General features: G+C 34.4%; 1 protein-coding gene across 4 annotated transcripts; it reads left to right on the forward strand.

The window, feature by feature from the left end:
* The first annotated feature begins 224 nt into the window (after positions 1–224).
* On the forward strand, positions 225–11568 carry LOC132300497 (YTH domain-containing protein ECT3). 4 transcript variants are annotated; one of them, XM_059797601.1, is made up of 10 exons: positions 225–427; positions 1670–1723; positions 2351–2412; positions 3934–4090; positions 6586–6653; positions 6834–7241; positions 8490–8999; positions 9248–9460; positions 9657–9830; positions 10883–11568. In XM_059797601.1, exons 2-10 carry the CDS (start codon positions 1696–1698, stop codon positions 11063–11065), a joined length of 1803 nt encoding a protein of 600 aa, XP_059653584.1. In that variant the 5' UTR covers positions 225–427; positions 1670–1695; the 3' UTR covers positions 11066–11568. The 4 variants fall into 4 exon arrangements, with proteins under 4 accessions (XP_059653584.1, XP_059653583.1, XP_059653585.1 ...); XM_059797600.1 differs by having other exon boundaries at positions 227–427; positions 10880–11568; XM_059797602.1 differs by having other exon boundaries at positions 227–427; positions 3934–4012; positions 10880–11568.
* Positions 11569–11857: the final 289 nt, after the last annotated feature.

The raw sequence follows: 11857 nt of genomic DNA on the forward strand, positions 1-11857 counted from the left end.
TTCATGATTTGGCTAGGAGAAAAAGAGCACAAATCAAAATTTTCCTCTGATTTTAAGGAAAATTTTACGGAGAAAAGTTGTAAATTTTGAAGCCTCAAGGCGTTGTTTTGTCCAACGTTTTTCTCTAGAAACATTTTGACCTTATACGACTAATCCAACGGTCCACATTCCTTGTTAACTAGACTAAGAAATTATACCACCCCTCGGATCCCATCAGTACCAAGGGTTCAACCCTTCACGCCGTTTCGCTTCTCCTTTTTTTATGCTTCCATCGTTTTGGCTTCACAGCTCTCTACTTTCTCTCTCCTAACCCTCTCCGGGGACCGAAAGCGGTTGTCTAGGCAGCAAAACCCACTGGAGGATTACTCTAGTGGTGCATAAGGTTTATCAGATCGGAATCGGCGGTGTCAATCCAGTGTTCCATTAGGTTGGCCTCCATTTATTATGCCTTTTGTCTCCTTCTCAAGTGTAAAGAGAGAAAAAGAGCAATAGTTTTAGAGAGAGATTGAATTCACGCTGCTTGTTATTGTTCTTCTTCTATTTATCTGTTTATTATTTTTAAATTTTTTATTTTTTCCAAAAACTTTGGAGATTTTGCTACTTCAAAGTGTGAAATTCTAATGGAGATTTCTATTCCATCCTTACGTGTTCTTAACTCAATTCTGTTTCCAAGTATCTTTATTTATTTATAATATATATTTTGTTTGGCGTTCCTTTTGTTTTCAAGTTTTCCAGCTTATTATTTCTCTATTGATTTGTTTATATATTTATATATACAATACAAATTATATATATGGTTTTTATTCAAACGTTAGTCAAAATTTTTAGTTTAAAGCTATTATTTTTTTTCCCGAAATGGGGCGCAAAATCAGTGACTTTTCCATAAAAGTTGGTGAATTACTATTGTAGTCTTTCTTTCGGTGGTGGGAATTTCTTTTTCTTTTATCCTTTCTTTCTCTCGAAGAGAGAGGGAAAATAGGCGCTTTTATGACTGGGTAGGGTTTGAAATTGTTGCCGTTATTTATTTTTTTACTTATAAATTTATAGATTTTTGTTTTCCCTTTCTTCCGGGCAATAAAAAGGAAAATTAGAAGAACTTTAATCTTTTCAATTTTATAAATATATGAACTTTAATCTTTTGCAATTTTATAAAAATATGAACTTTAATCTTTTGCAATTTTTTTTTTTAAAATGTACTAGTTGTTTGGATATAATTATCAAATTATATACAATATCTGAACTTTTCTCAAAATATCTCATACTCGTAGGCTTTGAATTGTTTTTGAGACTGAATGGTATCTTCTGTTGGTTTTCCCGAGTTAAATTCTGATTATTGTCTGCAACCTTTCCCTAGTGTAGAAAATTGGGTTTAAATTGGGTTTTTGTCAAGCATATATATAGTACTACACTTTATTATTAAAGTAGTAGAATTATGTTCTTCTATTCACGTTGAAGTGTATAATATCATTTGCCATGAATTCGCACCAAACTTTTCTTTCATAATATAGATAACTAATAAGCTTTATGAACAATTCTTAGTATATCCGTTTTCTTATTCATAAATTAACTTTGGTTTGGAAAGAGTGTTTTAACTGCTATATAGACAAATTGTATTTGATGTCTTACTAACCGTTTCATTCCCCTCTCTCCCTCTCTCTCTCTATTGTAGGAAGGGATTGGATTTGAAGATTGCTGATGGCTGGTGAGAAGAAAGTTGAGAAATGTATCCTTTGTTTATTACTTTTTGAATCAGCTTTAGTTTAATTAGTGTGATATTGCACACAGATTTATACGTATTATGACTGTTCTCACGCCTATACAGACTTGAATTGTGGGCTTGTAGATTTTCTGGGAATTGGGTTTGTATAATTTGTGGAATTTTGCAAATTTTACCTAATTCTAAGTTCTATCTAAACAGTTTTTAGGGCCTTGTATATGTGCTTTTTCATATTCAATTTTTTTTTTGTTTGGAAGTGGAAGCTGGGATGATATTTACTTCATTGACAATGTTGTGCTTATGTGAACTGTTGATGTGTTTATTGGGAATTGTTTAAACTTTATTTCGTTGCTGACACCACAACCTGATATGTAGTTCCTGATCAGAAGAGTTTGATCCGATAGTAATACCAGAATGTTGCATGGTTTGATCAAACTGATAATATGGATTAAACCGGCATACATGCAGATTTGGCATACACTCGGTGGTTTTATACATTTTTAATTAAATTTCATGTATACTTTAGATTTTTTCATATGCATAAAGTTTCTTGCTTTTGTTGGCTATGACAGCTTTTGAGTAATTTGGGAATCACAATCTTTACAAAGTTGTTACTTAACTATTTACTTCCAGCTGAGCATGTTGCTGCAGGATTGAAATCAGATTCTTGCATTCAATTGGCAGATCAAGATATGGTATGCCAATGGTGACATAGATGTTCTTTAGTCTCTCATTTTGGGTTTCTTGCCACTGTCCTTGGTTGGATCTAGTTTCTTGTTAGAGAGTGAATTTGTTTATAATGCCCGGGACCTATTATGGTATTAGGTAAAATTAAAATCTTTGTTGGTTGAAAATTGAAATCTATGAAATTTGATCAGTTGTGGTGATTCATATATTTCATGCATGATTTTGCCCTTCTGGCAATCAATTTACTATATATGTTGTGGCTTTTGGTTTGTAGATCGTAGTATTGTAGGCATGGCTAACTTTGTTTTTAAATTTTTTTTGGGGGTAAATTACACTGCCCAGTTTTCATTTTAGTACACATAAGATGCTAAGTTTGGCAAAACCTATAGAAACACCCACGTTGTCATAGAGTTGTTCCCCGTGAAATGTCAACTTTGCTAATCCATTATTAATGAAAATTTTAATATGAAAATGTCTTTTTAGCAAGTCATGAGGTAATTTTATAGTGTCAAATGTCTGACGCGATGGCTCTCTAAGGGCGGGGGTGGTAGGTATCACATACCAAATGTCTAGGGGGTTGTTGGTATAAGCAAATCTCAAGATGTATCAATGTAATTTGCCCTTTTTGTTTTAGGATTTGTTGATTAAGGGTGTTGCGGATTTACTATCTTTATGTAGTTTGTCATGTGATCTACTGTCTAGGAAGCACGGACACGCCAAAATGGGCGAAGAATCCGTGTCCGACACGCGTCGGACACACAAAAAAACGTGTCTGGAAATTTTTTATTTTTTTAAAATTTTCGGACACGGCACGGACACTCCTCGGACATGCGTCCGACACGCCAGGGGTGTGTGTCCGACACGCGTGTCTTATTTTCGGGGGTTTAAAAGATAATTTTTGAAAGAAAATTGGGTTAAAGTATAAATATGTGAAGATATTTAACAACTTTTACTCACTTATATGGTCAGTACATAATAATTTTAAACTTGTAATTAAATGATACTAGTTATTATTCCAATGTCTTGTTTTTTATTTGGTTTTATAACTCTGCAACATTGTTCTTTTATAGTTTATTAGTTATGAGTTATGATTTGTGTGTTTTTTTCATTGTGAGGTTGATGAAAAATAGTAACACTCAGTAATTTTTCAAGTACTACATCATATATATATATATATATATATATATACTATTTGCCGTGTCCCCATTTTTTTGGATTTGCCGTATGGCCATGTCGTGTCGTATCTGTGTCCCATATTCGTGTCCGTGCTTCTTAGTCTACTGTAATGTATCCATGTGTACTACTGTTGTTTTATGGATTTTTCATTCATTCACTTAATTTATGGGATTTATAATCTTTACATCGAACTCATGCTAATCCAGCATGGCATTATGTGGCTTTGTTTTGTATATGAATAAAAACACTTCTTTGACATCACTGTAGTTAGGGGATTATGATCAGACTCGTCACCTCATCTTTTTCTGACCTTTTCCAGGGACACTTACTCTGTAGTTTTTTTATCCTCTCAGGCTTCCCAGAAAGATGGAATGCAACATGATTCAACCTCTTCCTTGTCCTCTTCTGGAAATGCTTCCTCCAGCATGAAAGGTGAGACCAATTTAGAGTCAGTTGCAGAGCAAGGTGTTTTCAATCAACCTACAAGCTGTTACAATTATTATTACCCAGGTTAGATGACTCCTTAAACATGATAAGATTAACATATTATAGATTCACCTGATAGAAACACATTAATTTGTTCGCAAGTGAAATCTGAAATCATAATGGGTCAAAGTTGAGGGAAAATTATTATGACATGTTTAGCTGTCCCCATCCTCCAAAATCTGTCATGCTACTGCTAGATTTTCCTGCCATGAGGTTGAGCATGACTGTAGAACCTGTAGGTAATGGCGTGTTAACTTTTTTTTTTTTTCATCCAAAGAAAAGTATAATAAATGGTTGTTGTAACAAAACAATGAGAATACATTTTGAAACCAGCGTGGGTTGCACTCCCTTGGTACTGTTTAGTGTTATTATCTACAAGATATTTATATTGAGAGTTGAGACTAGCTTGTCAAATTTGAACTTGATTTGTTCTTAAGCAAACAGGTGGATTTTAGTTTTAGTAATCAAATTATTTATAGTTTAAATCTAATATTGTTGTTTGATTGCCGATCAAGTTTGTCTTACTTTTATATTCTTTTGGCCAATTTCATGCTGCCGGCCTGTTGTCCATATATATTGGCTATTGCACCATCTTGGTTTCAATATTTTCTTCTTAGTGTTTCCTTTTTGAAGATATCGTATAATTAGCATTTCAGTGGCTACTTTCCTTGTGTTTAAGGGATAAATTGAACCATTTTCTGCTTTCAACAGCAAGAGAAGTGCCTTGAAAATTTTGGCCCAAGAATTCTTAAAAGGTTTAGTAGGGGAGCAAAATTTTCAGGCCCAAGAGGGTGGAACTTATATATTTCATGTTGGGATAAGCTCTTTAAATTTGCTTGATTAATTTCTAGGTGATAGTGGCTGGTAGGGGTGGTAGTCAGATCTGTTGGAAGGGTTGTGGAGTAAAACCAACCCCAACCGGGTGTATAGACTCCTCAACTTAAGCCTGAGCCCTGACCCGGGTTCCAATATGAAGAGCCACCAAAAAGCAACCTGCCCAGTTGGAACCGGGTTGATTGGTTTTCGCTTGAACTAATTATTTTAGAAAATTCATCAAATTCATATTAAAAAATAAAACCTAGATCAACCTCTCTGAATAGACATACACAAGAACCACAAAAGGAACACTTTATTAAGGACTTCAATATTAATTGTTTTGTAATAATAACCTTAAAGTTGCACACATGCAAAACTTCAGCTTTCGGCTAGTCTGTTGTTTTAAGAGATGATCTCATATAAAATAACAAGATGATCTCATATAAAATAACAAGATGATATACTTAAATTTGTTAATCTTCCAAGCTCATGACATATAAGTATCAATATGACCACAACACAATGACTGGTGGGGATGATGGTGATGATTGGTGACGTTGAACATTAGTGATCCAATGGTGGTGCATAAATGTTATAGCTAGGGTTTCACTTCTATCCTCTCTCAAGTTGCTCAAACACAAATGGGAATGGTAGATTGATACCTTTTAATGACTCCTATCTAGCTGTTTGTTTAGAAACTAACGGTTATGATGTCGTGTATTGTATAACAAATATTAACATTACTTGTTATCAAAAAAAAAAAAAACAAATATTAACATTACATTCAGAAATAATTTGTTAACAATACTGATAAAAAGAAATTGGGTTTGAGTTGGGTTTGGTTGCTTGATAATTCTTCCCAAGCCCCAACCCAGAATGAGGTTGGGTTGAACATTATAAGCCCCCCTACCCTAGCCAAGTGATAGAATTGCCCAACCTTGAAGAAAGATTGGGTTTGTCCTGTCTTGGTTTAGGTTGAACTTGTTCAACTTGCATCCCAACTCCCTAGTAGGTGGTGGTGCTCTACATGGTTATATGGATTCTCCTATTTGCTTTCATGTACCCATGTGGACATGACACACCATGGGTATGATATGTGGGGTATGCGTCTCACACTGTGATGCACAAACCCAAAATGGACAGCTCAATCCTTCACATTTGATGGTTTCAGAAGTAAAGCTCAAATTTGATAGTATAGAAGTGTTTTTTTTTTTTTTTTTTTTTTTTTTTTTTTTTTTTTTTTTTTGGTTTTTTTAAAATTTTTTTTTTTAATTATTTCTAAGATAGATGGAAACCCCCTTTTATTGCATCCCCTTTAATTTAAATCATAGTTGAATATATATTTAAAGAACATTTGAGACTTGGCATTCTGCACTTGGATAAACACTTGCACCTGATACTTGTACCTGATCTACATATAACATTGGTTGTGCATGATGATATCCGTTATGTTTGTCACAATTAATTTTGTGGTGAAAATAACCTTTGATCCAATGTCTACAATCCTATAAGTACAAAATTGAAGCCATCCATGCATCTTTTATTATTAAAATTATTATGTGCTAAAATGTGAACTCTTGAGGCAAACTGATAGATGATTCAGTTTGTAGTTCAATTTGCATTATTGTTTTAGAAATTTAATAGTCAAGAGTTTTTGTCAAATTAAGTTTTCTCAATGCTCCATGTTCCCCTCCCTTTTGCAGGATATAATGAGACAGTTACTCAATTGGATGATCAACGCTATTTTAATGCTGGGGGCGGTTCTTATACAGTATACTCTTCATTCTATAACTTTTATGTTAATTTTATTCTCTTAAGTTTGTCAACAGGATTTCCAGAATTTGTACTCCCATAAAATACATTCAACTCTCTATTGGCTGCCTTTACTAGGAGCTCCCTAATCAATTGAGTTTGGGTGGCCTTTTCACGCTTCATTTGTTGGTCTTTCCAGGGTAGCCAATCAGATAATGGTTCACTTCTCTATTATTTGCCTGGCTATAATCCTTATGCTACTGGAACTTTTATGGGTGTTGATGGGCAACAGCAGTACTTCACTTCATCGGGATTTCTTCAGCAGCCTGTTTCATATGGGCCAGAAGCCATGCCATGCTACTCATGGGATTCAACATATGTCGGGGATGTCGCAGCCGGTACCACTTCCATACCTGGAAAGTCAAAATCTGCTTCAAGCAATAATTCTTCAGTGAAGTCAAATAGTTTCAACTCTATAAGAACAATGAACACTCCTACTAGCAACTTTTCGACGTTGCCTTTGGATTCAAAGTCACGACCATTTACTGCCTCATCTAATTTTTCCAAGTCTATCCTTCAAACTCAACCTCTTAAACCATTTAACAAGGTATACATGTATTTGATGCAGGCTTTCATTGGATGATTATGTCTATATTGATGTTCATTTTTTGGTTGAAATCAACGTTGTAGCATAAAGTTAAAGAAATCCCATTTACTTCCGTTTTCTTAACATTTGTACTATTAAATCATGAAAATGCTTCCATATGTATCCTGTATTTTCCCATTTGTTTGCTATAGAATGAGAGGTCACCCTTTTTTTTTTTTTTCCTTTTATTTATTTATTTATTTTTGGAAGTTCTTGCTTGGAGTTTATTAATGAAATGGTTCAATCTTTAAGGAAATAAGTTATTATCATTACTGGTTAACATTTCAAGAATCATTGTATTGTTTAGATAATATTATATGATGATATGACCTTGAGTTAGATTCATGTTATCATTGAATGCAAATTTGTAGTCCACAGCCAGGGCATGATTCACATTTCTAATTTAAAATTTTAAACTTAAAGAAGATGTAAGGAAGATAAATTAGTATTGTGCTAAAGTTTTACTTTTGGAAATAAGAGCTTTTACTGTAGATGTTTCTTGTGCAATAAAAAATATTTTTCATTAACATTATGTTAATAATCTTTGAATGTTTCAAATTGGCAATATATGTAGTTTAAGTTTACCATGGTTCTATTAAAATGCCAAATATTGATCTCACAGCTGAATATTCTTGACAAATTCTAATGGAGGCATTGATGAAGCTCAATTGTTCTCAAACATTATATTGGTTGTTGACTGGCATTATGGTGCCCACTGTTACATTGAAAAACGTGTTGATTGATCAGATCCCAAGCTAGCCATATGAGATCTTTTGCTTGGCGAAGCTATATAACCTATGTAAAACGGCCTCATGTTTTTCTGCCTAATATAGTATTGTCAGCCTTTTCACTTTCTAATTCTTGCTTTTCCTAACTCACTTTTGTCTAATATGGAGGATGACACTATTCTTTTTCTAGTGATTTTCTTTCTATAATTGAATATTTTTGTAGTGCAAGTGTGTCAGAAGCTAATTATCCCTGGAATCTAATATGTAATTACGGATGTGATGTTCCTTTTTGCCCTTTACTCTGGCTTTCCTAAATTTTTAATGTATATGCTAATGGACATTTAAAGTCACGAAATCTTTATCTAACTTTATGGTATACAGTGCTTCGAACCAACTTAATTATTAAAATTTTTAATGCACTTGATTTGGACATATCATAAGGGTTCATTATTATTGTTCTTCAATGTTTTATGTTCTGCAGTTTGGTGCTGGTTTTCAATCAGCAGGCCTTGTCAAGGGGTTTCACCCTCTTGGAAAGCTTTCATCACTTGCTAACCGAAGCCAGGGTCTCTACGCTCATGATGGTCCAGTGAACTATAGGCCAAATGGTAGAGTATATAATGGCAACAATAGATTTATGCAGAGAGAGAAGTTTAACAGAAATGGAGAGTTTGAAGCCTCAGCGGAGCTAACCTGCGGTCCTAGGGTCCAGTGCGGGAGCAGTACTTTAAATTCATCAGTTGAGGAGGGACAGCTGGCGCTTAGCATTCAAAAATATCAATATAACCTAGAAGATTTTCAGACTGAGTATGACAATGCAAAGTTCTATGTTATAAAGTCTTATAGTGAAGATGATGTTCACAAGTGCGTCAAATATGATGTTTGGTCCAGTACTCCTACTGGCAATAAGAAACTAGATGCTGCTTTCCATGATGCAGAGGCAAAAGCACGTGAGACAGGCACGAAATGTCCTCTCTTCCTCTTCTTTTCAGTAAGTTTAAAACAATTTTTTTCCCTTTAAAGTGTGTAAAGAAGTAAGAATGGTTTTTTCTCCTCGGCTGTTGTTCATTCTATTACTCTCTTTTGCACTCTTTTTACATTCAGCAGAGATTTATCTGCAGGGCTGTAAGCTGATATCAATTATTGAAATCTTTCAGTTTTTGCTGATTAGCTTCTCCTAATGCCTTGTTTGTTAGTAAGATAACTGTTTCCTGCATTTTTTTTCTCCTGAAATTTTAGGTGAATGGGAGTGGGCAGTTTGTAGGTTTAGCTGAGATGGTTGGGAAGGTAGACTTTAATAAAGACATGGACTTTTGGCAGCTAGACAAGTGGAATGGGTTCTTCCCAGTAAAGTGGCATATAATTAAGGACATCCCTAATGGTCAATTCCGGCATATTCTTCTTGAAAACAATGATAACAGGCCGGTTACATTTACCAGGGACACCCAGGAGGTATTTTCAGTATTTCTTTATGATACAATTAATAGGTTTTTATTTTTTCCTTTTCTTTTTCTTTTTCTTCTCTCCCCAATATGCAATATCTTCTTCTATATGCTTTTTTATTTGTTTGAAAAGTACAATCAATGTAGGCTGACATATTATCACGATTGATATCTAAAAGTTCTTGCCATTATTCCTATTATTTCAGATTGGACTCAAGCAAGGTGTGGAAATGCTGAACATTTTGAAAAGTTACTCAGCAAAGACATCAATATTAGATGATTTCAACTTCTATGAAAACCGGGAAAAGTTGCTTAAAGCCAAAAGGAGCAATAAGACAGCTTCACCTCAAACAGAGAGATATAAGAGTAATGGCATCCCTGTGAGTTCCCCACCCACCCTCTCTCTCTCTCTCTCTGCGCGTGCACACACACCCCAACACACAGGCACTCAAGCTCTGGTTTTAGACTGCCTGTGAAGTCCTTATTGTAGCATTTATATCGAGCCAATTAATTATGTTACTGCAATGATTTAGTGTACTCAGGATCCCATAATCCTCTTGAATTCTGTTTTGCTTTACAAAATGACCTGTGGGAAATAATCTCGTCAAGTTGTAGCTAATTTTGGATCCAATTACTTTCATCTTAAACTACATTTATTGCGTCCATTTAGAACTCTATTGTGTCCTGAAAACTTCGCCATGTTCACATTCCAAGGCTTTTGAACCCTTCAGAATTGGGGAAAAAAAAGAACTTTTAACATTGTAAACACATTGTGTTGTTTCCGAGCCACTCTTATTTGTGTCATTCGTTATTAAATTAATGGGTGGTGTTATATAAAAAAATTGTGCAAAAAACCCTTGCTATGTAGTATGTGCATATAAATCCCTAACATTTGAAAATTTGTGCAAATTGCCCCCCTGATCGTCAAATTTTTACCAAATTTTTATTTTTTTTATAAAAAGTCCAAAATACCCTTAATAAAATTTGTGTATATAAGTGTTCTAATTTTGTTTTTAGGGCATTTTAGGTATTTCATTCTTCAAATTGTGAAAATATCCTTGTATACTCAATTTGAAAAATGCAGTGAGGTTTCTCGAACACCAAGGGGGCCCTGATCGTCAATTTTGACCAATTTTTTTTTAAAAACCCCAAAATGCCCTTAATAAAATTTGTGCATATAGCTGTTTGTTTATATTTTTTATTTTGCTTCAAGGGCATTTAAGGTATTTTAGTCTTCAAGTTGAGAAAATGTCCTTGCTCAATTTGAAAAATGTATGGGGGTTTCTTGAACGTCAGGGGGGTTTTGCACATTCTATATTTCACACACATTTATATATATATATATTGCACTTTACCCGTAATTTATTTACTTTCGGTATTTTTCATGTGGCTGAATATCCCTGATGTATTACTTATCATTGTTGAGCAGCAGCATTTAGGAGCAGGAGGAAATAAAACTGACGAATCAGCGATGACTGGTAAATCTGATCCTGTATCATCTGTCATCAGTCTCACTGAAAACCTGTCTCTTAATTCTCGTCCAGCGAAGAGCGGTGCTGCTATGAATCCTAGAGAAAACGCCATTTCCTCGGCCTCTAATTCCAAGCCGTTCTAGAAATTAGGATAGTGAGTGAGATACAAGCTTAGTTTTCTTCTTTTGCCTGAAAGGGTTAGGTTTTGGTGCAGTCTTTCAGATGACAGCGAGAGTATTAGGGAGCTATTTTTTCTACTAGGCTGGGTTTTAGTCGTAGGTTTTTTAATTGTCCTTTTTTTTCCCCCTCAATTATTCTTCTTTTTTCCTTTCGTTTCTTCTCTTGTTTTTATATCAAAATTGGGATATGGTGGCATGTGTGATTGTTGTCCTTTTTATGGTTTGTTTGGTTGACTGCTTTTTCTTGGTTTTGAAGAATTTCGAAGTTCATTTTATGGTAATATGCTTGGGAACAGGATCATCAAAGGGGGGAGATTGTTGTTAGGAAAACAAAGTACCCAAAATATATATTTTGAGGGTAATTTCTGACTAGAATGAAAGTATATGATTTTATTGTTTTTGTTTTATATAACATTGTTACATTTTGTTTGGGAGGTTGTAAATGAATTTACAGAATAGTCTCCGTATTAACCATGTGCCATGTGGCTGAATAAATCTTTAATGGAACCTTCTTTTGGTCTAGTGTTCTACTATTAGACCGTAAAAAACTGATTAAAGAATTATTTATTTTGGAGTCATGGTTGAAATTTGAAACTTAGCCATTGCACCAATTGATCGAAAGAGCTGGATCTTCATGCAGTTGTGACAATTGGTAACAAGGTAGGCACGAAACTTATTAGTCTGAAAGCGTGGAGGCTACTGTTCTTATCTTCAGCCACCGTTTCTTCCCTAAACAATTTTCTTCCTCTGTTCGGA

This window comes from Cornus florida, unplaced genomic scaffold (genome assembly GCF_030987335.1).
Source record: "Cornus florida cultivar Cherokee Brave unplaced genomic scaffold, ASM3098733v1 CherokeeBrave_3.0.0_Hap2_Chr03, whole genome shotgun sequence".
Lineage (NCBI taxonomy): Eukaryota > Viridiplantae > Streptophyta > Magnoliopsida > Cornales > Cornaceae > Cornus > Cornus florida.

What these genes read in the sequence shown, in the direction of transcription:
- LOC132300497 (XM_059797600.1), top strand. Translation starts at nt 1,696, where the DNA reads ATGGCTGGTGAGAAGAAAGTTGAGAAAT. An exon ending in AATTGGCAGATCAAGATATG is followed by an intron (nt 2,413 to 3,933) that starts GTATGCCAATGG and finishes TTATCCTCTCAG; the next exon opens with GCTTCCCAGAAAGATGGAAT. An exon ending in TTACCAGGGACACCCAGGAG is followed by an intron (nt 9,461 to 9,656) that starts GTATTTTCAGTA and finishes CTATTATTTCAG; the next exon opens with ATTGGACTCAAGCAAGGTGT.